Here is a 27848-nt window from a genome sequence, read left to right as displayed (position 1 = left end):
GGTAGCATACAGTATAACAGGCTCTGAGATTTGGGTGTGTATTGAACTAATTATGTTTAATTCAAAGAGGCAACAGAAACCTGCTGTATGTAGAAACATTATCTTAGTATGTCCATGGTATTAAAAGGCAGTTTAGTACACTTAGTATCTCTAACCTGGTTTATGATGCATAGTCCCACACCAAGCAGACCTTCAGCAAATTCACTGTTAGTTTCTTGTTTATTTGGGCCAAAATCCCCAAGAAAGATCACTGTTTCTGAAACATTTGCCCCAAGTTTATCGAAGTCTCACCTCAGGCTTTCATTACTTCTTGTTAACAGAAAAACTTGCTTTGTAAATCTAAAGCTAGGTAAAATTGCATAGTATTGTAAGATTACAGACACAGAAGAGAAATAAAAGTCCCCACAAAACAGGCTGCATTTCAGAAATCAGGATATTACTTATAATATTTAATTAAAACAAGTTTTGATTGAAATATATTTGCAGTCAACTTTTAGTTCATAAAGCTTTCAGTTCAACTGATTGGGGTTTTTTGGTCCTTTAAGGGTAAAGGTACTTTCCTTCCAACATAAGATACTAGATCCAAGAGAACCCAGAATAACTCTTAATAAAAGCAGAAGTCTTTTTAGTTTGAGTTCTCAGATGTTTGGTCCTAAAAATCCTTATTTCTTAAATAATGCACTTATAATGCTGTAAAAATCAATGAAGGTAGTAATATTGCTATTTTACTCAGTCTTTCGTTGAAGATTATTTTTTTCTGGTTGAAAGAAGTGTTTTTCAAGAGCGTTGACCAATTCATCTAGTTCCTTCTTCAGCTTTTCAACATCACTGAAAAACAAAATCCACACAAATACATTCTGTTACTAGATGTCTGTGATTAGAAATGTAACTTTTATACTTATAATAGTATTTTCAGATCAATTTTCATCTGTGAGAAAGCCTTGGAAATCATATAGTCTTAAAGATAAGTATTTATTAACTTATGTAATGAAAATAAGGCTATCATTCAAGGATATAATTACTAAACATAAACCAGTTTAAAATACATTAGAACACTTTTATATAAGTTTAAAGCAACCGTGTATGTAAAAAGAGAGTGAATGTATTTAATTCCATTTAAGGCAGAATGTTTTTCTTGATTCTTGTTTTTACTGAATGTGAAACCAAGTTCAAAGGGATTTCAGTGACAAGAAGGCGTCAACAAATTTTGCAGAATTGAGGGAATGCATTTGCATAAAGCTTTAAATAATGACTGTAGTAATACTACTTGATCACAGAGAGCCTCTTCCCCACCAAAACAATACCAAAAAGCCACACAGCCCCATATTACACAGAATTCACTGCTGTACGTGACAATACCTGTTTCCAGGTGGTGCACAAAGTTCAGAATAGTATTTGATCTTTGGTTCCGTCCCACTTGTTCGCATTGTGGCCACTCCTCCATTAGCAAAAGTGAATGTTATCATTTGGCTACTTTTACTAGTGGGAAGTATCTATAAATAGTATGAATAATTTTTAGAAGCTTGGACAGTGACTGCATATAACAAATTCAAGACAAAACGGATGACTTGATGTCATATCACTAAAGGATCAGCTAAAATTAAGCTTTGTTCTGTTTTCTTCATCATCGTGGTCTTGAGACCACAATAGGCAAATGACAGCCTTACCCTCAACCTAGAATCTGGTAGCAGCATATTACTTCTAGGTAGCTCACTTCAAGTCTAGTCAACATTTTTACTGCAAATAGAAATTGCTCTGTGATGGCATTTCTCAGGAGGAAAAGAAACACGGATTGTGGAAAACTAAAGAAACCAAGCCACATCTCCACAGAGAATTTTAGTTGCACTTTAAAGAAAATAATGCAAGATTGCTGTAGCAAGACAGCAAGATCTTCTTACCGCCCTTTACAGACTGTCAACTTGGAGAGGAAAACCACCACAAAACAATCAAAAACCCCCAACCCTCCCACTCTCCCCAAACCTTCATTTCCTCCCACCAAGGCAAAACAATTATCCCAATCTAACTTGTTTTAAGACTCAGAATGTAACATAATGTTAAGAGTTTTTCATTCATACATTTTTTTATATATGTATATACATACTTATATGGTTTATATATAATTTTTTAAAAAATATACTTACAGCCTTTTGATCTGGCTGGCTGCTGTCATACCCAGTAGTTAGATCCCTTATTCCAGAAACTTTAAATCTACCGCAAGATTTTGGATATGTGTTTTTTCCATCAAAATTTCTGAGGTTGTCAAAAAGCTGTTGAATAACTTTAGGATCATGGCAGATGAAATATGAAGCTTTGGTAACATGGAAGCCATATCTGTGAAGACAATACTAATGAATTGAAGAAGCAGTGTTCTTCTTAAGAGTTGTACACCATACACATTACACAACCTTCTATAAAGCAAGAATCTATACTCCTAGTCACCCAACTGCAGCATCAGTTCACCCCCTTACCATTTTAAAAAGGCCTCAACAGCTTAATTGTCCTATTATACATAAAGAAACTTCTGTGCAGAAAGCTTTTCCTTTTAATGATTAAAAATAAGAAATTTTACTGCTAAATGAGAAGAAAAAAAGATGTCATCATTGCCTTGAAGACATCTAACCATCAGAGGAAGAGAACAGACTACATCTAAACAGCTGCTTTGACAGCTGACCTTCTCCAAGGAAAACAAATCCTAGACTGTTTTTTCCAATGCCACTTCAGAAGCTGCTCTCCCATTAAAGTGTTTCTACTAAACCAAACTGTTAAAAGAACATTGTCTCTTTACCTTCTCTGTTTGCTGCCGGGTAATACGATGCAGAATCTGCATCAAAGACAAATGACCTGCTAACACTGACTTTTCAGAACAGCATGTAGTTGAAAATCATACAAACCTAGACTGGTCGTTTAATTGAACTCTTACTAAAGAGCAACACTTGATGATTATATCCTGGTTGCCAGAGAAAATCTGAAGGGCAGAATCTTTCATTCAGGATGTTCATGCTAGAAACCTGAACGGTTCCCTAACGGAGTCATGTTTATACCCAAATGGACATCTTGAAGATCAATAACTGTTAAATCCGTCTTGACGATCCAGCAAGGGAATTACCAAAACCTATCCTATAATTGAAAGAAGCGATGAGCCTGCTAGGACAGTGTCCTTTTCCCAATCTGCATTTGTTTCCTTGAGAAAAGATCCCCCTTCTATACCTCCACATCCCAGAGTAGAGTTTCTTCTATTTCAACAGCAACCCACAAGACAAATCTGACAAAGAATAAAGGAGTAAGGAGTAGAAAACTGCAACTCTGTATTAGCCACAAACAAACAACAAAAACGCACAGAAAATGACCCCCCAAAACAAAACAAGACCCCCTTCTCCAGTTCTAGTTATCAAGCATCAAATCAAGGCAGATTTGTATCCTTCCCTGTTATGTAGGTTTTCCACAAAGAGTGACTATGACTATGTGCAGTGACATCTTTCAGGTACATCTACAGACTGCTTTTATGCTAAATAAGCTCTGACTTTTAGAGTCCTCTTCAGTAGTTACGTAAAGAGTGGCACTGTGACACAGAAAGTTCCACTCCGTCAAATATTCTGAGGGCAACCTGAAGGAGGTGTTTACTGAATGAGTATTAAAAAAAAAAGTGCAAGCCAGAGAAGGATAATTCTTTGAATATACACTTCCAGCTACCAGTACTTAAGGGATTTCTCATGTCAGATGATATATTTGCAGCTCTAGGTATGCATTCCTCTTCCATGCATTTATATTACTGTTTCTTGAACACACCTAAACTTCTGCCACATACAATAGCTAATAAATCCTACAATTTATTTATGTAGTGTGTTAGCAAGTGTTTCCCACTTGACTCCTTCTTAAACAAGCATGGCTAGTGCTGCATGCAAATGAGTTCTGAGGATTGGTAAAACAAGCAGCACCAAGGCTGGAGTCTTCCATGAGTCTCTGCAGGTTCCACCACTCCTTCGTTAGCATCTGAGACACGAAGAGGTGGAGAGTATCAACCAGCTTGTGCTGCTCCCTCCTTTAAAACAAACAACCCAAACTCCCCACAAAAACCACTGTCTGTCCCATGAAATCCAGTAGTCATCTTTGCTATTGATTTCTGTAGGTCTATGAAAACATTAAGAACAAAAGAAAAGCAGTGCCTTGTATTAAAAGCTCTCAAAGGGATACCCTGCCATATATGGCCAATAGTTATGGCAGAACAGTCACAGCACTTCTGCATAATCAGCTCAAATCTCATTCACGTGCAGAAACAACCACCAACATCTACTATCCATTAAAAAAAAAAAAAGGACAGATTATCATCATAAAAAGCTTAATTTTAGAGCCAACTAGAATTAATTTAATCACAAGTAGCCCTGCAAGCAGGACAGAAGCAAGCTGGCTTCTATGAGTAGCATAAATATGCCAGAGGTACTTAGACCCATTCTGCAATCAACAATTCTGTGCATCTGGCACATTGAAGCAGCTGGCGACACTATGATGTCCACAACACAGTAATACTACTGGCCAAAACCCAGGCCAATCTTCTGTAAAAGGACCCAAGAGCAGAACTTCCCAAAAGGGAAAAACCTTTCAGACAAGCAAACAAAACCACCTCAAAAATCTCATTAACTAATAGGGAATTAGTAAGGTAATACTATTATTTTTAAAATACCTTAAAATGACACAAGATAAAGTCATAAATATATTCATGAGGCAGGAGCGCTTTCTAGAAAATTACTATTAACACACAATTGTGTTAATACTGCAAGAACCCAATTTTTATTTCTTCCTATACTATAGCTTGCTAGTGAATCCCTATTAACCCCAGTACATGGAATGGAGAAAATCTGAAAATTAAACAATTCTAAGAGAACTCACTCATCATAGACAGCTTTCAGCTGCTGAGACAAAGACAAATTCCTGGTTGCCAAAAAGCTAGCCATCTCTGCAGTTATAACAGCAGCGCTGACACCATCTTTGTCCAGAACAGCAGGACAGCACATATATCCTAAACAAAGAAAATTATATATATTTGATATATTTTTATAAGAAAATAAGATAAAATGGGGATGGGGAGTTAATAAACCCAACATCTTTTAAAGGAGAAATGCACACTACCATAGTACAGACATTTTATAGTTAAACAGAAAGTGTTAATTTTGACAAGCAAGGCATTTAATGGAATTTCAAGCTAGAGACAGATTTGTGTCAATGCTAGATGCTCCTGAGCATTTTTGAAGCTCTCGTTAAAAAGAAATGCCATACTGCAGGAACAAAACAAGTATAGCACTTTGTCTCAAATGTGATTACCCTTACATGGTAGCACCAGTAATCATCTGTAAAATTAATCACATTTTCCCTGGTTTTCAGGTACTGACATACTCCAAAAATAGCATTATAGCTTTCGTTTCCTTCTAATGAATTCACAGCTTTTGTTCATGGCTTTCCAGTTTACAAGTATAATTTGGGAGATTTTTTTTACTTTTTATTCACATTTAAAATCAGCTGAAAAATGTCAGGTAAACAGACTCAACCTGAAGTCTGAAAAATGTGTGTTTGTTTTTTTTAAAATACCTTGCAGAGCGTTTTCAGTCCAAGTCTACATAGCTATGCTACTGAAGGTATATACATCTAGCTCCTCACATCATCATACTCTGTGCTAAGCCGAGATACACAGGATTAAAACTAGTAAAATCGATCAGCCAAATGGATGATTATTGATTACTCACTGGAAATAGACCTATTGTGCTGAGGGCACCGTTACATTGGCAGTTTTTGCAGCAGGACTACTTTCACTATTTTACAGGATACCAGAATATAACATTCCGTTTCATACCTATAGCCTCCTCAAATGCAAAAAGAACAGCTTTTCCCTGGTCCATGAGCTGTTTGGCACGGTTGCCCATCCACTTGAAACCTGTCAGTGTTTCCTACAGCAGTGAGGAGGGGTGGGAAAAGAAAGGCATTAGAAATAAAAGTAATGTTTTACAAAGATATGACACTGCGTAGGAAAGCGTATAAAAGAATATGGAATAACGTGTAACGTTGCTTACCTCAAAGTGAAAACCTTCCTTTAGTGCAATTGCTCTCAGGATTTTGGAAGAAACAGTACTGGATAACATGTAGACATCTTTAATGGCACAAGTATCCCTATTGTGATTTTTCCAGCAAGTGAAGATCCACCAGCCTAAAAGAGCTCCCAGCTCATTTCCAGAAAACACTTTCCATTCACCACTGGAGAGAGGAAAAAAAATAAACAAAGTGTATGAATTCAAAGGATAATACTGGAGGAAAAAAAAAAAAATAATCTATTGGTTCTTGCATACATGAATACTAACAAACAACTGCACCTGAAATCCAAGTACCAGTAACAAGGTGTCATGTGTTCATTTCGACCAAAAAAAAAAAATTCCTCCCCAAAAATTTATGAAGTGGTTACCTTTGTCCTCCATAATACATACCAGCTTTTGAATTTATCAAAAGATGAAACAATGCTATTTCCAGCATATTTTTGTAAAACAAAAATATTCAGCAAATTATAAAATCCGTGATTAAGACAAGCACAGAGACACAAAAATACAGTTCTCAAGATCAGTACTTTTGGTTGACTCTGTGACAAATGCTTTTATATATAATCACAAATACATCAATGGTCATTGAGAAGATTGGAAAAAACCTCAAATGGGTGAAAAAAAAAATTAACATTGACATGTTGCTAGAACAAGAAAAATGGAAGGAAAAAAAGAAAGATGGATGTCAAAATTACCCAGAAATTCCCAGTCACAAAAGGGGACAAAGACACTGCCAAACTGACAGACATCAAGACCTACAGAAACAGTACCTGTTGTGAAAGAGAAGCAGACTCAGTCTCCTGCATTTATTGATGCCAACAGGCACAAAGCAATGCAAAGTGACAACTTAGTGTAAGAGCTCTAAGAGACTGTGCTCTAGCAGGAGTTTCTGTCAAAGAAGAAGTACAGATACTGTAGAAGCCTGTATTAATATATTCAATTAGTGTATGAACAGCTAAAGGAAAAGTCTGAGAGAAGGACGCAGGACTGGAAGTTAGGAGACAACTAAGACTGGCTACACAATTAGCAAAGAGGTAGCAGAATGAGAGCACGATGCTCTCAGTGGTGATAAATACAATAAACTAACATCCCCTCTTCAAGCCTCTGATAGCTGTAAGTTTTTAGACAAAAACTGTTTTAACCCATCATAACTAGCATAAACTGAAGCTTTTAATGCTTTTTCCTCAATGGTGAATTGCCAGCTGAGGCTGGCACAGGACAAAAATATTAAAATAAAGATATTCCAGCTACCACTGTCCAAGCAGAGTCCAATCAGCCCATTCCTCTTCAAATGGCAGAAAAGCCTCCTTAGTTCATGCTGTGAGGCTAATGAGTTAGAAAAAGACCCAAAACCCCAAAGAAAACACTGCCACCTTTGAAGCTGCTACAAGATCAAAAAGTATTATCTGGTGAGCAAAATGGGTATTTGGCATTGTGTCCTTTTACTGGGTTTTTGGAATTTGTGTAGCTGATAGAGGTTCAAATATTTGCATCATCCACAATCACTGGATGTGAATGCATAGAAATGGGGAACTGAGTGAGAGAGGCCTAAACCATCTGATTAGAAAAACGTCTGGTCTAACAGTATTGAGAAAGAAGGAACTCATGAAAAAACAAGAGATGTTCCCTATTCCTGAGATTATCAGCAAACTATATAAAGGTTCTCCTGAATATTCAAGTAATTATTTAATAAGCATAGTATAAAAGAACATTCATCAGTCTTGGGTGAAAAATTCCTACCTGAAAACCTACCTTTAAAAAGCTATAGCACAATCACAACAATTCATGTGCTTCTGTGCATGCCTCAAGTACCGCAAGTGTCAAGTATTTATTCAGGCTTCTGTACAGTATCTAATATTAATCATCATTTCACCTGCTGCCCCCACTGTGGTCTGCTTCATACAGTCCTCTCTCATTTCTACACGTTTTCAGTCCAAAATTGACTAATGTGACTATTTATCTTCCTCTGCAACACAGGTATCAAAAATCCCCCAAATGAACCTAGCCTTTAGGTAAAAAATGTAAATGGCTTGCAATTCTTTATTACCATACCTCTCTTGTTTCTCTGCCACTGCAAGTCGATCAGCATCAGGATCATTTGCTAAAATTATTTTTGCCCCATCTTTTTCAGCCAAAGCAAAAGACAACGTCTAGAAAAGTGGTAAGCAAGATGAGATGAGTGTTAATACTCCCAAATAACATTTTCACTTTCTTTATAGTTTTTAAATAATTTTCCCCATTTATTTAATCTCAAACACCCAAAATCATGATGTGTCTCTACAAAAAAGTAAATTTCAAGCCTGGCAGCAGTAGAGCACAGTCAGGATATTTAACTTCACCTACATCATTCCACTTCTTCAGCCTGAGTCAAACACTATCTAGATTCAACAAGATCCTTCAGTAACAGTGTGTAGCAGAAATACTTGCAGCCAAAATTCTAATGACCTGTCAGGACTTCCCCTGCTGCCTCCTGGTGAAGAATCAGAACAATTTAGTCTTTGTATTTCAGATGTAAATTGTAGAAATTGCTCAAAACCAACTGTGAAGATCTTATTGTTATTATTTTATTTTTTAAAAGGAACTGAATCACTTTGTTCTACGTGCAGATGCTGCCAATTCTGTTAGAGCACAGAACAAATTAGTTTAAAGTTACAGATAATTACTTCCCAAGTCGTTCAAAAAGTTAAAAATTTCAATGAAAGGATACCAGCTAACTCTTCACTAAATGTAAGGCTATGAAAACAGAAACAAAATAGACCATCAACCAATATTTATAGCCATGACTACTGGCAGAAAGGATACGTTATTTGAAATACATTGGAACTGTTAAAAAAAATAAATTCTATTTACCAAAACACCTTTGCCTTCTTCAGGATTTGGGTACTTTACTGTGGGAAATTCTGGATCAGGATCCTTCTGCTCTGGAACAGCAAAAGGAGGGCTAAGGTCAAATGCCTTGAAGGCCAGCTGCACAAATTTATGACCTACGCCATGCACAGAAGTATGAACAAATTTCAGGTTTGTTTCCTTGTTTATATTCCTGAAATAAAACACATTAACAGTTAACTTGGATACGGAAGAATATTCTGCAGAAAATTGATTATGTTCAGAAACCGATACAATACAGTATTCTATATCACTGTTAAAATTATACACTAAAAAGGTCAGATTTTAAAGGTAATTGCTTGAAAACTGGCTTATGCCTCATTTTTCAGCGATATGAGTCACTCTTGGTATCTAGTGTCCTGGTATGTGCAAATCACTGGAGTAAGACAGTACACTGCACATACCTCAAAGGAGGTGAGTGGAAAACAAATACAACTGCCTAATAAGACTCTTCATCCCCAACTCTGGCATTTAAATCAGCTCCAAAGACTGTGATCACAGTGGACCGACAGCAGCATGCTTCATTTGAGCGCACTGTTTTACGAAGTGCATTCCTGACACTGTAGAACATGCATGGAAACTCCTAAGGAGACATTCAACTCCTATTCTGAAAATGCAGCATAATTTCTCACATAGACCAAACTTTCTAGTAATCCTGACTATGTTTTTAGTAAGAGTAAGAACACGGTTACTGGTGGTTAAAATTTTGATGTAAATAAGCAGATTAACAGGTTGCTGCTCGCCTAATCCATAAACTGATCCTACGAGTTAATCATAAAATAAAACATGCACTTGATTTTGCTGAGTAAAGTTTTACTGAGCAAGTGACAGGAATAGGCTCATGCAAGGTGCCCAAGGTCACCAGGAGCACACACAAGGCTACAATGACAGAGCAAGACCTCCTTCCAGAACTGGCTTAACAGCCTGGTTCACCTTCGCTCTTAGCAGCCCATTTTAAGACTGTTGGACTGTCAGCGTCAGCGCAGCCCCAGGTGCACAACATAGCCCTAGTCTTGCTGTGGCACTCGGTCGATGCATGGTCATGCACATACAGGGAGATGATATAATCAGAACCTTGCTCACTTTGCTGGGTTAGATTTCTGCCAGGCCACCTATATGAACTGGCTTACTATGTCAGCATGCAGCTGCCAGTGCTACCACAAAAGGTGACAAGAAGGCACAGACAGAACTGGATCATGGCAGGATAATGGCCGCCCTGACTTCCATCAATTTGAACTAGATGGAAAAACCCATACTCTTAACGGAGTTAACACCGGTTACCTGTGAAAGCACTGTTTCTGTATGTCTTTGAAATACTCCTTATTGACCATGGCATATGGATCATGAAGTAGTAGGCTGCTGTCAATCAGTTTGTCATCCCAAGCCTGAGACCACGGCTCTTGGTTCTCCTCAATAGCCTGAGAAATTCCTTTGTCATGAGGGGAAATGATCTGAGCACCATTTTCCCAGTAAACCTAAATAATAAATAGGGTAAGGGAATATTTGGTCATTAATATTGTAGGATAGCACTGTTATTTCTTTTGTTGGCTAAAGTGCACTACCCTCGGTAAAGCATTACAGTAAATTAGGCTGAATTATACCAAGAGTATTCCCCTGTTCATATTCTCAATGTTTCCTCTCACATCCCATTTTTGTTCTATTAAACAACTGCCTTTTTCTTTTTTTTTTTTTAAAATCAGAAGATATCAAAATCCATAATGGAACACAAAACAAGACCCAGCTCATTTACTGAAAAGATTCCAGTATCAGCCTGTCTGCCAGGCTTGGGATTGATAACTTGCCTATGCTATTTCATATACCTTCTTCCAGATTTTTAGGTATAATCATTATATATTGAAGAATTTTTAAGAGGAAAAAAGTGCAAAATTGAAACACATTTCCCACCAAAAAAAAATTAAGGAGATAGGCACAAAAATTTTGCAGTTGCCTGCAGCAGCAGTATTGCCACAACAGCAAGCACAAATTCAACTAAGTGTCAAGATGTTCATTACTTGTAGTCTTCTCCTTTTTGATAATTGTTTACACATCTAGAAAGAGGTATATTTCCTATGTTTTACTTTTTGACAGTTGTTTGCACACTTCCTTCTATTGATGGTTTACAGACCACAGATTTTAAAAAAGCAACTGGCCATGTACATATGTAACTATGTAACCCAAATATCAAAAATTAAGAAAAAATGAAATTGATGAAAAAAGTAGTTGATAAAGCATCCAAACAAGCTATCAAGATCAATACACAAAATATTTTACAAAGCAATTTTAAAGAGACATGAAGTTCTGAAGGGAGAGACAGCAAGAAATTATTCCTGCTAATGCCTTGTTTTTCTATTAAGCTGACAAAAAAAGATCTCCCAATTTCAATTTTTGTATTTTGGAAACTGTCTGTATATGACTAGTCCAGCTATGGGTGACTGGCAGACAGGCAGCTCAGCCATGTCTTTTCCAGTGGAATGCAGATTTGTGTCATAGAAAAAAAGTCACACCGGTAACTGTATCATTTAGCGCCAAAAAAAAAAAAAAAAAAAAAGTGCTACAAAAAATTAATGGAATTTATTAAAAATGCTTTGTACAAGCAACTCATTAGATTTCACACATTTTTAATTCTCTGTGTTTGTAAAACTAAAGACATCTTTTAAAATCATGAACTGGAAAAGTGATTAATGCTTTTGAAAAGAGGTCAGTTAATATTTTAAAGTGTTCCAAAGTACAAAAAGTACTGCTTTTTAGAACTAAGATTTTAATTATGTCATTAGTGTAACATGCTACTAGCTTTAAATACATACATCTCATTGATAGTTTGATCTCTTCTAATTTGGTCTATATGATGATAGGATATACACAATAATATTAGTGTCTCTACGTGGAAAAAAAAGTTTGAAAAAGAGCCAGAAAGTAGATCGTACAGAAATACCTTGTAACCATTATCTTGTTTTGGATTATGAGAAGCGGTAACCATAATTCCAGCACAAAGCTTCAGATGAGTTACTGTGTATGGCTGTAACAAGAGAAAGTTATCTGAAGTGGAACGTGCAAAGTATTTTATATTATTTATTCTCACGCACATGCAATACTTCTATACTGTTGAATGAAAAGAAAGCCAGGATATGATTCCTACAGACTGACTCTCTAAAGCAGAAGCTTTACTTGCTCCGCTAAACCCCATGTGGCACAACTTGAGTCCTTGCTTTTTCCTGTGCATTTTGCCTTTTATATATATATTCTTAGTGTTGTATCAAATGCTTTGTGGATCTCTAGAGTGGGGTTTCTATAGAAGGCAACCGACTAATGCGGAATGACCTGAGATACCAGAGGTCTTTAAGGGTGCAAAGTCTGTTGGGCTAATGACAGAAGTCTGCACAGGGTAGAGAACTACACCTGCAGCAGTCTCATCCACACTACCTTTTGAGAGCAGCCCGTGGAGCAATTACTCCATCGTGGTTCAGAAAAGAATTGTTTGGGAGAGAGCTCTTATATAAATTAGCTCCACATGGGTGGAGTGAATGAAAAATATAGCATAGTTTGTGATCATAAGTCCAGTTTGAGTCTACTCCTGGCTCTTTATTTAACAGCCAATGCAATCAACCCCAAGTTTTGCAATACTGCTTTAAGCTGCACTGTGAAGAATCTGACCCTAAATCTACCAAAATTTCTGTCGATACAGGTATGCTACATATCAAGTCTTCATCCTGGTATGTTGTGTTTGCAGCACTTTACTGGAGCAACTGGTACCGGGAGAAACTTGGTTTTAGTGCAGCGGTAGGGGTTTTCTTTATTGCTTTAGAGGACTGACACCTAGTGATCTGATGATGAAAACGCGGTCACATCGAGCCTCCCGGAGCAACATTGCTGTATTCCAACCACCTGCTATTTGAAAAGGCTACTTTAGATTCAATACCCCGAAAAGAAAAACAAAACCAAAGCACCAAACCGACTAAAAATCACAAAATTAACGGTGCATGTATGTTTCAGCCTCCACAGCAATCTGGAAACAACGAGCTGTCTTCTGAAAGAAACCTGCCTGAAAGCCAGAATAAATACAAACACATCCATCCCACTGTCACTGGCATTCCACTAAGCTTCTTCCTTTCTCTTGCTGTGGATGTTGTAAACTAAATATAGCTAAATACGCAGAGGTTCACAGCAGGTCCAGCTTAAAAAGTTAAAAGCAGTTTGTCTAGTTTTCCTTAATGTAAGTAATGCAAGATGTCTGACAGAATCTGTGTGTATAAAAAAAGATATAATAGAGAAGCCTACCACAAAAGGAGTTGGTATTATATCAGAGAACAGATAAACTGGAACTCCTTGGCTGATGAAGGTATTAGCAGCAAGTCTTGCAAACCTAAACAGGAAGAAAAGATGCCTAGGAAATATATTCATTTTCTCACCAATCACAGCTTCACACTCTGATTTAAAAAAGAAAACCAAGAAACTAAACCCCTATGAACAACCCCCAAATCATTATACAGACCCAATTTAAATGTGTTCCCTCACTATCGCCAACAGACAAAGCACAATAAGAACTGCTTTGGCATTTACAGAATACAAAAATACTATAAATCCCTTACCTTGCTTCACTCTACAGAAAGAGAAAATACTGTTGAAGCAGATATAAAATTATGATGGATCATATAAGATACCCACAAAATACTTAAATCCTAAAAAGTACCTTTTGCTACTACCTCCACTGGAAAGATGGGCACGAGCATCAAAACCAATCACAACTCCTCTCTTTTTCAGGTCACTGAAATTCTTCTCAAGGTATCTGCAAAATCCCTAAAGACAACAAGAAATTCAATTCATTAACCCAATCTTGATATTTAATCTATCATTGCATTAAGATGATTGCTAAGATGTTGACATCTCAGAAAGGTGAGCACACATAACATCTCACTGAACTGGATTAGGATTCAGTTTGTCTAGGACCAATAAACACCGAGAAATATAAGAAACGTTCAAATCAATACAGTGAGTTGGACAGCATTTCAGTACTTTTCCAAAACTCAGAACCAACTCGAGAAAGGAACAGTTAACACTATCAGTCTGAATCACGGATTATGATAAATGATTTAGCTGTGTTAGGTCTCAAACAAGGAAGAGAAGAACTGGCCAATATTCCAGGTTTTAACTGAAACCTCTGTTTTTTACTGAATCTCACTCTTAATAATGACACACGTTTAGGGCATGAGACACCACCACTCCAGGCTGCAGGAATTTAAGTTTTGGGGATTTTTTATGCTCTCCCCGGGTAGATTTACTTTAGGACCTACATGCATATATATATATGCAGCTTCACTGCATTTACGTAAATTTATGTTCCAACATACACAAAGCTTAGCCAAATGCTGGCTACCTTTGTGGGTTCTGGTAGTTATTACATCAGGACCAACTGATCCACTTGAGCTTAACTGTAGCTGTGTATAAATTCAATTGCAAATCAAATATGGAAAATAACTTATTTTCATGGCTTAACACCTCCTCTCTGCTTGTTTTCAGAGATCAGCAGTCAGCTAATAATTATTTACATGACTTCTGAAAACTGGAGGAATAGTAAAAAGCTTGTACTTCCACAGAATACCTGTTTGCTTGTCATAAATGAGGCTTATATATACAGCCAGTTAAGTGAGATCAAGTGCTGAACACAGTACCTGGGTTGTCTGGATAATAGTTAAGTCATTCATGTGGGAAATTCCTGCTCCCATGGCAGCTCTGAGCCCTGCTGTGCCAAACTCCATCCGTGAGCCGAAGTATTTCTGCAGTTCACTGGCATTTCCTTCAACAAGCAGTTGCTTCACTATTGCAGAAGTTTTTGGATTCTGTAGACACAAAATTCAGATTTTCTAGAACAGGTTTTGTTTGTATGTTTGTTTTTAATACCCTTAAGCATCTTAACAGAACTTTCTTGCCCATTCTCTGTGCTGGGTTATTTCAGTATCAAAACATCACACACCACTTCAAGAACACCAGAACTCCTACTACATCTTCCTAATTTTAAGTCAGTACAATCTCAAGTATTACTTATTTTAGATTTATCTCCTTAAGTTAACACTGCTGTCAAGGCAACATGTATATATCACATTTTAGCAAGTGAAAAGATTTCCGAGATGTCCTTTAATTTTAATACTGCCTGGTTTTAAAAACAAAACAAACAAAAAAGGCATCTTTACATTCCAGAGAACTTTTGTCATCACAACACAAAGACTACACTAAACATATACAAAAGTAAGTTAAGCCGATGATTAATAAGTATTTGTTACTTCCATAGCTCTCTAAGTAGAGCTAAAAAAAAATAATAAATCAGAACCTTGACCTGAGACTGGCTAACACCAGAGGCAGCAGCAAAACTAAGCAGACTGGTCAGAAGATAAAGATAACAATTTGCAGTGTATGTGCAGGTAACGGTTGTAAAAACAAGCACAGCCCTCAGGATGGAAGCCTAGCAACTACAGCTGAATTCCTCAATAAAATGGCTGTGCAGGGTGGTGACAAAAGGCCACATCAGATTAATCTGTGAACAGCGAAGGCCTTCTAAGTCTCACTGCTTTCCTTAGTATATTGCTTGTATCTACTCTTTATTGTTCTCAACTCTCTGTTTCCAAACTTGGGAATTAGCAAAGTCCTGTATCCCCAGCCTCTCAATCTTACTAAGAGAGAATACGTGAAGATTTCTGGATAACAGCGGAGCCAACCAGACAGATGGCACACTCCAGCCACCAGGCAACAGGGTTATGTGGAGAGGCAGCATCCTCCACAGGTTACTCACCATGATCACACACACTTTACACTGGAGTACAAAGTTATAATTTCCAAATGGATAGAAACTTTGATTTCTAGTCAAGCAAATAACCTCACAGAAGTCAGAGACCATACTATTTCTTGGATGACCTAGGTATGCTTACAGCAAGGGAAGGCATATCATCCTATGCAAAAAAAACCAAACCACCAACCCAAAAAAGTATTTTCTGCAGCTCCAGAAAACACTTCCGAGCACGAACTGCAGTAAACAAGTGAATGAGCTTGCATACAAATGTGTAAGCATTCTGCACACCAAACTGAAACCAGGGTCTGGATGCCCTAATTGTTGACCTGTGTACCCCCTGCTGCAGGACAAACATCATAATTTAAATAAATACTCAAAAAGCTTCAGAGCTTTTGATGCTAATGAGTAAACTATATAATGCAGAATAAGTTAAATGAGAAAAAAAACCACCACGTGTTTCCTGGGTGCAATAAGCCATTAGGTACCCCATAATTACTGATTTCCAGTTTAAGAATTACCAATTTACCAGTCCAAGAACGTTGCAACTGACATTTCCTCTTAGGAGGCTCAACAAAATTCTGTATTATTATAGAGTAATTATATTCTGTAAGAACATATATAATGTTATGTTATTATAGAATAATATAGGTCAGCATAATTATTCTGAGTTTAGGCTGTTAAAAAGTTGACGTGAACTTTTTGCTGCAATATCAGGCCTATGTCTCATAGGTAAAGTCTGAATGACATTTTTTGCATCAGGCTTTGTACGCTGCCTAGTCACCTTTTTTTTCCACCCTGCATGAGCTCTATGCACCTGAGTTGTCTCTCACCACTGAAACAGGCACCTCTTTAGGAGGATGCCACACGTTTAAACATATGTTGGACAGAGTAGAAGCTCTAATGCCAGCACACAAGGCCAGCTGGACACTAGGAACATCCTGTAGCTCTCACTACCATAGAGAAATTTCCCAGGTTTGCTATCTACTGTAACACTACAGGGATCCTCCAATTTTTCAGGTCTGGTTAAATGATCGTACCAGGCAGCTGCCCGAGACTCACAGTTTCAATCCACATCATTTGCCAGAGAAAACTTGATTGTGTGAATTTAGCTGTTTGGGTTATTCCCTGCTTCCCTCTGCCCCACAAAACAAACAAACAAAAAAGGTAAAAGCTAGGCTCAAGTCTGTTTAATATACCAGAAGTATTTTTCCAGAATTACTGTTATAATTATTTATGGTTGTATTTGCCTTTTTTTTTTTTTTTTTTTTTTTAAATGGTACAGAAGGCTGTTCCCATTTCAATTTTAGGACTGTTATGATGCCATTGTATGCAGCTAAGGAAAAAACCAGAAACTTTTTTTAAGCAGAATAAAAAGCCAAAACCAAATCTTCACAGCATCTCTACTAAAGAGGAACCCAGTTGTATCTGTAGAATTAAGTGCTGGTTTTTGCTTTCCTTGTTGGTCCTCTTCAGTTACCCTTTTTCTACTCTCAAATAAAACTGGATGTGAGTATGAGAACACTGATTTCTGTAAATGCAGTGGCAGATGATTTAATACAGAGTTAATATCCAGTAGTACAACTCGCTTGAACATCACCTGGTAACACTTGAGTTATTTACTTTAATCTACACTACAGGAAGACCTCAAAGAGGCTTCATCAGTGTAGGAGTCCCCGTAAAGTTTTAGAGTAGAAGGACTGCTACTGACTAAACAGGTTTTATTTTTTTAAAAAAACATAAGCTACTTTCTATTCATAATTTTATGATTGATAATAGAAAGAATGAAAAATACACTACTACTGTAATGAAGCTTGGTAACAAGCTCAGTAATTATCATCTAGGTAGAAATTTCCTGTTAAGTCAGCAGGACCATCTTCAGCCTTAAAAGCTTGCTCTTGCAAACTATTATCATGTAAGAAACTTGTAGCTTATCATCATTAAATATTAACCTATCTCTACACTTCAAAAAAAGAACTTTTTTTTTTTTAATATCAGAGTAAATGGACAAGGGTTATATTGGATTGTTCTGTTAATACAAACCCATAACAGCTCCCCCAGAAATGAAAATTGCTCACTATTTTTGAGCAATCAGCAACGAGTATTGCAAACTAGTCAATTATTACTGAGTCAGACGCAAGCGTTAACAAAGAGTTAGCCTTTCAAAAGTAAAGATATCATAGGGGATGCTGCATTACATTTCCAGAGGGTTTTACAAAATAATTGGAATAACCAGCTGAGAATGAAATGAGTGGACAGAAGATAGGAATATAACTAAGGTTAGTCAAAAAGTTAAGGAAAGAAGAGGCCCTTTAAAACCAGACTGTATTCTCAAAATCAATTAAACTGGGGGGGTGGGTGGAGGGGGGGGCGTGGGCAGGGAGACACAAAAGCTTACTGTCAGCTTACATCATAACATTAGCATTCCCCAAAGAAGGTCTGGTTTGGCACCACATTATCATTAATAGAAACAGCTGGGTAACTGATCAGTTAACCAGTTGAATGATCTTTAATGAAGAATCACAACAAGCTTGAGGTATTTCTAGTGATGTCCTTTAGAACCTGGAAAGGATACTAAAAAAAAAAAAGAATTATTCTATATTTTTATTGATAATCTTGAAATAAGAAGAATACCCCTTCCCAAACAAGTACATAGGTTGCACAGAGCCCAGAGAGCACTGTACAGTGCTGAGCCCTGGGCAGTCATTACAGTGACCCAGCAGGGGCAATGGCCAGTGTGTTCCAATACAGCCAAAGGAACAAATTTCACATGCAGGGACAAAAAAGAAAAAAGAAAACCCACCAAAAAAACCCAACCAAAAAACGCAAACCACATATACCGAATGTGGGCCTGCATCTCAGTAGGAACTGCAGCTGCAAGCAACTCCATAAAAATTTCCAGAACACCACTATGGCAAGGCACTTCTTTAGACATGTGGGATATAAAAAACCAAGGAGTTTACTTCTGCATATAGAGCTGTCAAGACCAAAACCGAAGACACAAAAGTTTAAGTATTTTAACAGGAAGAGAAGTAACACGTGCTAAAGGATTCATAAATCGTAACAGAAAAGGGGAGAAAAACCATGAGACTAGATAATGTTGAAGATTCAGGAGTTAATTTATTAAGTAAGGATCACTAAGCAGTGGGCAACACTACGGGGGGGGGGGGGGGGGGGGGCCGGGCAGAGCATGTATTCTGCATTTTCCAGTGGTTTTGAAGCATGCCTACGTGTCTTTTGGCAACAGTATTTTAATCAACAAAAATACGGAGGTACCGGGAAGCTGTTAACACTGAGAGCCAGACGACGCAGCACCGTGTTCCTGCCTTTAATAATTAAGGCAACCGGCTGCCCCGACACGGCACAGCACGGGCCCCTGCACAACAGCAGCTCGGTGCAGCTGGAAGCCGGGGACAGCGGCGGTACCCAAGGGACCAGCGACAGGGGTTTCTGCGAGGCTGCGGGGGCTGCTCGGACAGGTGGCGCCGCGGGCCCCGGCAGCCGCACCCCCCCCGCTGCGGCATACCCCGCCGCCAGGGCCTTGGGCGCAGGGGACGGGCGCCTCTGCCGCGCCCTGACACCGCACCAGCCTGCGCCCCCCAGAGCCCCTGCGGAGCCGGGGCGCCCCCTCCGGCCCGGCTCCCGCTCACCGCCCCCGCCGCCCCTCACCTTGTCCCACAGCAGCCACTGCTCGGCTGCGCGGCGGAGCGCGGCGTCCCCGGCCGAGCCCCGCGCTGCCATGCCGCCGCCGGCCCGCTCCTTCCCTCTCCGCAGCGCGCCCGCTCCGCTCCGCTCCGCCCGCCGGCGCCGCGCCGGGCCGGGCCGCCCCACCTCCGCCCCGCCCCGCCCGCCCGGGTCAGGGTCAGGGCCAGGGCCGTGCCAGGGCCGTGCCGGGGCCGTGCCGGGGCCGCCCCCCCTCCGCCCCGCCCGGGGTCGGGGCCGGGGTCGGGGCCGGGGTCGGGGCCGGGGTCGGGGCCGGGGTCGGGGTCGGGGCCGGGGTCGGGGCCGGGGCCGCCCCTCTTCCGCCCCGCTCCGAGCCGCCGGGGAGGCGGCCCGGCCTGCGGGCCCTGTCGAGCCGGGGGCCTGTGGCGGTGTTATCTGCCGGGCCTTGCGTGCCACCGCGGGGCCGAACGTTACCCCCCGGAGCCCTGCGAGCCGGGGCCGGCCCGGGGGCCCGTCGGGACGCCCGGCACCGGCGGGGCCCCGTGGGGCGGCAGCGCGCGGCCCCTCCCGGGGGGGGCGGGGCGGGGCGCGTGCCCGGGCGCTGCCGGCGGCACTGCGGGACCGAGCGCGGCTGGCGGGGGGAACTGCGGTTCGCAAAAAGTGTGGCTTTGCACGGGCCCCGCACGAAGGCTCCTCGGGTTTGTTTCTGGAGCCGGTATAACAAAGGAACGTCCTCGGCGGGACGCTGGTTTGGGATAAAGATCATCAGCAAAACACGCAGCGTCACCCACTCTGGGCTTAGGTGCGTGTCAGCGTCCTTCCGTACTCTGTACTGGGGGAGGTGCTAGTACGGAAAGGACAAAACAAAGGGCCCGATCACAATTTCTAGCCGTGTCTGGCTTTTGGCATCCTAACAACCGTGTGGCCAGTCCTTCCCATAATAAAACCAGGCCTGAATTCCATTCACCTGGAGACAAGCAGGAAACAGCCCGGAGAAATTCCGTTTGCAGCTTTCCTCCTGGTTTGCTCTGTCCCGTACACTCGCTCCAGAGCAAGCTGGAATTCTGCACATGCCAAGTGGCATGCAAGGGGGATATTTCACTGAACCACCCGTAACTGTTTTTAACATTTAGTCTCAGACTTCAGAAATAAATACGACTTCTGTTTCTCTTTTAGTTGCCGGCCAGTCAGCCACAGGAGGCTCTTTATGGAAATCACAGCGCTCTACTCGTGCCGATTCTGAGCGAGCACGCAGCAGCCTGGCCTTGTGTCACAGCCCCTCCCGACCAGAGATTACCGTGATGAATCCTGGATGATCCCTATTCAGTGCTGTGAGAAGTTGGCTAACTCCATTCCCACTATTGGGGGCTAAAAATCCCATTCCTAAAAAAAGCTTGTTCAGTATTGTGAATATATTCTCCATATCAAAGAATGCTTTTTGTTTATTTGTGAATAAGTTTTCTATATATTACACCCTTTCAAGTTGGAGCTGCTCATTGTTATCACCTGAAATATATTCTTTCTATGTGTTATAATTTATATACTAAAGCACATATTAATGGCATGTATGACTGATTAGAATAATGACTACTAATTGGGTAAATTTTCATACAAGTAATGACTTGTACAGAGATTTGGAAACCTTTCGAAGTTCATCAGTATGTTGCCAGGAAGCACACAAACAAGAGAAATGCAACACATTACTTGCAGAGACGTTAATCAATATCCATCTGCACTACTGATCGGTAAAAATAACTGTTAAGATACCCTTCTGAAAAACTCTGAGATGAAGGATCAGTGGAACCAAAGAGTAAGAAAATCAGGCAAAAAATATGTTGTTTGGCTGCTTTTGGAATCTCTGTTTTCTCTCCCCTAGTGCTTGGGTAACCGTCCTTCAGCAGCAGCTCCTCTGGCCTCTGCAGCTCTGTCTGGGCACAGCTCCACCCTCAGCTGCCAAATTAAAAAAAAAAAAAAAAAAAAGGTAGCTGATTTTCGCTCTGGAAAATGGATTGTGTTCGTCCTGCCAGCATTAAAGAACAGTTAACACTGCATTGATGGAATAATTATTATAGCTTATAGCACAGCGTCTTTGAGAGAAGCCCGAGTTGCCAAGCTTTTGCTCTGTGTAAACAGTTCATTTCACTTAGCCTGGCTTTTGGCTGGAACCCCCTGCAGATGCCAGATAAGCCCCTTTGGCCAGTTTGATTTCTTACAACTTCTGGGGCAGAAGCACAGCCCAGAGAACACTGAACTCCCTTTCTTGCATAACGAGATACCCAGCACCAGCTTCCCGAGGTACTCGGGGAACAAGCAGCCTGCTCTGGAGCTTCAGGGCAAGGCGCTCGCTATTCAGGAGCTTTTCCCTACATCTTGTCAACCTCTGCCCGAAGCTGAGCTAGGCCAGGTGCCACATAACTGCAGAGCGAGCTGTGAGGAGTGGGTGGGATTTCCCCGCTCAGCTCTGCAGTACAGGCCGAGGCAGGGGGAGAATCCCCGGGTATGGCACACAGAGCGCGTGTGGCAGAACTGAGGCTGCCAAGCAAGGCAAGGTGGCTGTGGGGTACAGGAGGAGCAGCAGGCACCCTGGAGCCAGCAGAGTAGCTTGCCAGCGCTGCCAAGTCCTGAATCTGAAATCCCATGAGGGATATAGCTATCCAGGTGTTTTCCAACAGTGTTTCAAGGGGAACAATCTGAGCATCTCTTTTGTACCATGTTTAAAGGATGAGGCAAACGAGGAAGGGGCTGCCCTTGTGGAAATGTCACTGAACTGCGGCCATGCTTCTCAAAGGCAGGAGAGAAGTAACCACAGAAAAACCCTGACTTTGCACAGCACCCTGACAATGTATCACCGTTGACTCAGCTGAAGGAGCAGTGGCAGACAGAACAGGTCCATGGACTATCTCTTCTTTCTCCTGAGTGCCACAGGTTGACTATAAATCAAAATGATTTGCTTCAAGATGGGGGAAAATGATCATCAGGATCCATCAGAGTGTAGGCTCAGATGTTTTCAGTGTGTCACTGAAAAGCTGTTTGAGAGTCCCCACCTCCCCTCTGGGACTGCTCTGAACAGAGTGGCCAGAACCACGCAACTTGCAAAGCGCCACAGTCCTAAAAACTTCATGATCTAGTGGAATTAAAGGAGGCTGAAAAAGGAGGAACAGCCAACTGCTGCCTGCAGTTGCTGCTGTGATTAACATCATTTTCAAGCAAACAATACAATGTAAATGATTTCAAAATACCAGATAATCTAACAATTAGATCCTTCCTAGTGACTCTTCCAGAAAGTGAATTTCCAAGCAAGAATTAGAAACCCAACAGTATTTCATGACAATCTCTAGATACTGGATTGGAAGAAAGTTGTATTTACTTGACCACAGATCAAGAGTGTTATGACATGGGCTCAGCACGGCTGCAGCTGCACAGGTTCTTTACACCACGTATGAACGAAACGACATTTGCTCGTTAACTGTGTTATTTCTTTAGACGTAACACCACAGCAGCAAACTGCTTTAACTTGTAGATAGGAAGGAAAATTAGTAAAATTATTACAATGGCACTCATTAATATTTTCTGACAAGTTTTGAATTTTATGTTATGGGTGGGTTTTTTTAAGGGCTTGGTTCAGTTTTGAGAGAGCCAATCTGTGTGTGTAGTGGTTAAATAACCTGTCATTTCTTCTCAAAGCATGGCAGTCCATGACCATGCCTGCCCTCTGAAATAAAAGCAAACAAACAAACCCAACAACGACATGACTGTAAAGCTCCAAAATCACTCATGGCTGCAAGTCAGCTGCAACACAGGACATCTTTGGACTATGTCATACAGTTAAAATTGTATTCCACAGAGTGACTGCTGTGTTGGGTACAGTGTTTTCTGTTTTAGCAAAGTAGAGACAGTCTTACTTGTCAGTCAGAGGACTAGGAAACAGTTTGTAACCTTTTGGAGGACTTTTAAGCCCACAGGTCATCTGCTGATGCAGTTGATGTTACTATTACCGATTGCTCGCAAAGAGCAATATAACTACAACAAAAGAGAAATCCCGAAAGAAATTTAAAGACGTTTAAATTTCAACTCAGTCACAAACAAGATCATTCCCAAGTCAAAACAGCATGTCATTTCTGTAATTGTCAGTAAAATTGGCGTTTTGATAAATCATATATTTTATGATACTTTTCTGCGTGATGAAAGAGCTTTACCTAATGTATCTGTTATGTATTTTTTGGTTGTCATTTGTCTGTAAGCTGCAAGGAATGCTATTTGTTGCACTTCGTAAGGTATTTCTTTGTCTCAGCTTTCACGCTGAAGAGTGTCATCACTGGAAGGAAATCCAAGGAAGAAAATCCAGGGAAGAAAAGAGAAACCAGTATGGGATGCTGGCAGATAGCTGTTTTGTCTTCTGGTGGGTGCTTAGTAAGGTGTGAGCAAGGCTTTGCACTTGCTGCCACGTGCAGCCAGCCCGCCACAGAAATAAGGGCACTGCAAGCATAAGAGAAGAGACAAGCAGTGAATGGTTCGATGTTTTCTCCCTCTCTATCAGTGCCCATGTGCCAGTTTGTCAGATTCAGTGTTTCAGTTAATACCTGAAATACAGATAGCAGTGGTAAGTTAGAAGTGTCAGCAATGACTTGCATTTTCAACGCAGTATATAAGTTTAGCACTAATTGTTAGCATAAGTAATTAGATATTACTTGTGGTTCTCCAGGTAATAGATGAATTTGCTGTGTGATAGTATAAAAGGCACATTTATTAAGGAAGCTGGTGTAAGCTGATGAGATCTGCCAAAGAGCTAACAGAAATCTGAAGCTAAGTCACAGACTACTTGGCCTTTACTACGTTAGAAATTTCATAGGCATCATAAAAAGACATTTCCTAGGCAGCCTTTCAATATAGCATACTATTTTCCACATGCTGAAACAACATGAGAGATGACCAGTTAACTGTTATCAATAAGGATTTTTTAAAAAGTTATCTACAACTTTAGGTTGTACAGGGGGATTTTATCAGCATGTATCAATACCCGAAGGGAGGATGCAAAGGGGAAGGAGCCAGGCTCTTTTCAGCAGTGCCCAGTGGCAGGATAAGAGGAAACAGGCACAAATTGAAACACAGAAGGTTCCAGGTGAACATTAGGAAATACATTTTCACTGTGAGGGTGACTGAGCACTGGTACATGTTGCTGAGGGAGGTTGTGGAGTCTCTGTCCTTGCACATACACAAAAGTTCGCTGGACATGGTTCTGCGCAAGCGGCTCTTGGTGTCCCCTTTTGAGCAGGGGACATTGGACCAAATGATCTCCCGACATCTCCTCCAGCCTCAACAATTTTTTGATTCTGTGATAGGTGAGATGCTGTATGTCCTGGCAAGGCACGTGATTTTTTCATTGCTGATTTCTGCATTACTGTGATACAGCCATACAGAAAATTTGTGAAATGATAACAGGGAGTGTCACAATCAGTGATATTTTCCTGTTATATATGCAGATATTACATTTAAGCTGTTCTATCCAGTTCCCTTATTTTCACTATGCTTTTAGTGCATAACCATTCTCCATGTATTGCCAATTGGGACATAGCAATTGATATTTGTGGTACCTACAGAAAAGAAAAGGATTATAGGATATTATGCTAACAAGTTAAAGTTAGCTGTAGGTTCTCAGAGCTTAAAGTGTGTACATGTCTAAGCTCTACTATTTTGTGCTGTCTTAAAATTTCAAGGTATTTTATTAGTTTCCACTTTCATCATGAGCTTGTAATACCAGTGGGAGGCAAGAGAGAAGAAAGCTTTGATCCTGTAGCACCGATTGACTGGCAAACCGTGGTGCACATTGCACATTTAAAAAGGCACATACAGCTCTCAGAAGAGGATGTTGTCCTAAATATAGCACTGTTCTTGTAACCCAACGAGAGGGGAGAGGGAATCAGGGGAAGAGTAGGAAGGACGTAGTGGATATTGTATTCTTGGGTTGAGTTTTAGTATTTGTTCTCCACTTTGTCTGGTCCTCTGATCATCTACCAGCTAACCCAAGGATGTATCAGGTTATTTTACATTTCCTCTTGGAAAATTTTTCTCCATTGTTTATTGTAAGCCTCTTGTTCACAACTGAAATTCTTTTCTAGTTTCCACTGTTCAGCTTAAACTCCCAACCTCTGGCAGGCAGGCAGATCTCAGATCCTGTGGCAGCTGAACTACGAAAACGTGCTTTTTCTGTCTTGTTCTAGACAGCACCCAGCTTCTAGGTTCAAGGACAAATTAACTTACGTTTGTTTAACAGATAGGACAAAGTTAGAGCTAATGCCAGTTCTTTTCAAGTATATTTTGGACTGCTGCCCTTCTCTTAGATGTTGCTTCACTTTTAAAGCCCCAAAATGCAAGTTTAAGTGAAAAATAAAATTAGTTTGACTAATAAGGACATGACCTTGAACTCACCCTTATGCAAATGATTCAAATTATGCTGTGACAAAAATGTATTTAATGTTTTGGTTTCACAGAATTACAGATCCATATGCACAGATTATTTTGGCCCAATTCCTTCATAAAAAAAGTGAGTGGGGTAGACTATTTTTATGTATGTTCTTCAGTTCTGTTGTAAGTGTAATTAAACTTTCTTCCCTTGTTAGGTAAATTTCTGGATGCCTAGGTAGATTTACTAAGCCTACAACTTGATTTGGACAGCACAGTGCCGTCTGTTAGAAAAATGGGGTTGAGAGTGATTCTGGCAGTTCTCTCACACTAAGTTATGGAAAGGTTTTCTTAAACAGAGAGTTATCCAGAGTAGAAGTAAAAAATCTATAGTGGTTGCAGCATAAATATACTGCATAGATATTTGCCTTAACAACAGTAAGTTATGAGGATTATAGACAAGTTTCCCAAAAATGTTAAGCTTCTAAATCCAACTTCAGACTTCTAAGTAAGCTGTTTCTCAAAAGTGCTGAACCTGCAGCAGTTCCCATCGAATGCTCAGGCTTGTCAATGCGTGACTAGAGGCAGGATGGCAGTATCAAAGGGGAAATGCAGTTGCTTTAAAAAAACTGGCACAGTATGCTTTTATAATATACAGCTACACGCCACAGTTTACACCACCAAAGTTGAAAGATCTGTTTTACAGCCAGCAAAACTGAGCTCAAATGCAAAAGATGTGTCTCATGTCCCACTGATGGAGGCAACAGTATCTAAAATATGGGAAGTTAACAGCTTCACATTTGTGCTAGAAAGCTGCTCTAAGAAGATAACACTAAATGCCCTACCTAAATAAATAAAAAACCCCCCTGCAATTAATGATCTGATTTTAAAGAGGTAGGCTTTTACTAATACAGATCATATACCCTTGGTGGAGGAGATAAAGCATATCCTAATGAAACCATACAAGGGCTAAATGAAAGGCTATACTGAGAAATTTGTATAGCAGGTCTTACAATAGCCTCAAACAACGTGGAGACTGAACTACAGTCTACTTCGTAAACAGCTGCATTTTTAAATTTCAAAAAGTTTTAGCTAAAATGTAACAGAATAGTTACAAAAATTAACTAGGCTCTTGAAAAGCAGTAGTCATGTCATGATTTACTAGGAAAAGGATGCCCTCTCTTGGTAATAGCAGAAATAATGACACTATGATCTATTGCTGTAATACTTGAGGTAGAATTGCATTCCCAGTGTCCTGCCTTGTAAAAAATCCCCACATTTCTCCCAGACAACAATTGTTTGATAATTTAGTGCTAGTCTTCCTGTAATTTGGGGCGGGAGTTTCCACTGCCTGTCTTCAGAATTGTGTGATAGAAAACAAATGTTGGTGAATAAAAAATATCTGCACTGGTCCTCAAGCTGATCCAATATTCCTGTTTCCATGATGTTTCATTATCAAGAAATGAAAAGAAATACTGAGAACATAACAGGAGCAACACGCATTTGGAAAACTACCATCTTTGCCATATATCATTTTGCATAAAACTTTAAGTTGAAGTTGTATTCAACTAAATTTTGCTTTCTGAAGTCCTGTTGTTAATATATATAAAACTTAAATAAATTATCATAGTAATATGCTTTAGTAAAGGCTTTGAAACTTCACAATGGGCCTAGGGCATTTGTTTTGCTTTCTACCCTCTTATGACCAAATTGTGAAAAGGAATTAATGTTGCCACCTCTGAGAACAATTTGCTTCTGTAACCATTCCTGTATTAATTAATTTCCTGGTGTCATGTGCTTGCTCGGTAAATGCAAACATCTCACTAAGTATTTGGCTCGATGCCTTCACTGCTTGAAAAATTGTTTGGAGATTGGCTTTTTGATTAGCATAATTACAGTCATTTTTATTCTTGGTTTACTTGCCAAATACTCAGACTCAAAGCTACTTCCTGCTTGTTCATATTTTGTAGGTGATAGGCTAGTCCTAGGATGCCTGTTTTTCACAGCAAGATTGCTATGATATGTGATCAAAAGAAGTAGCATGATAA

The 27848-nt window shown here is 40.0% G+C and overlaps 1 protein-coding gene and 1 long non-coding RNA gene across 2 annotated transcripts; one reads left to right on the top strand and one right to left on the bottom strand.

Annotated features, from left to right (window-relative positions):
- Nucleotides 1-200: 200 nt before the first annotated feature.
- Nucleotides 201-20193, bottom strand: PGM2 (phosphoglucomutase 2). Its single transcript, XM_037391128.1, has 15 exons — nt 20079-20193; nt 19408-19876; nt 14630-14797; nt 13651-13757; nt 13239-13323; nt 11896-11979; nt 10245-10438; nt 8928-9117; nt 8130-8227; nt 6060-6240; nt 5843-5936; nt 4885-5014; nt 2142-2331; nt 1360-1493; nt 201-828 (listed from the first exon to the last, which is right to left on the bottom strand). Exons 1-15 carry the CDS (start codon nt 20165-20167, stop codon nt 726-728), a joined length of 2316 nt encoding a protein of 771 aa, XP_037247025.1. The 5' UTR covers nt 20168-20193; the 3' UTR covers nt 201-725.
- On the top strand, nt 20087-20965 carry LOC119149639. Its single transcript, XR_005104794.1, has 2 exons — nt 20087-20203; nt 20578-20965. It is a non-coding gene; the product is annotated as an uncharacterized LOC119149639 (long non-coding RNA).
- Nucleotides 20966-27848: the final 6883 nt, after the last annotated feature.

This window comes from Falco rusticolus, chromosome 1 (assembly GCF_015220075.1).
Source record: "Falco rusticolus isolate bFalRus1 chromosome 1, bFalRus1.pri, whole genome shotgun sequence".
Classification (NCBI taxonomy): domain Eukaryota; kingdom Metazoa; phylum Chordata; class Aves; order Falconiformes; family Falconidae; genus Falco; species Falco rusticolus.
Note: the sequence above shows the minus strand (reverse complement) of the source record. Positions and strands in the feature narration are given on the sequence as shown.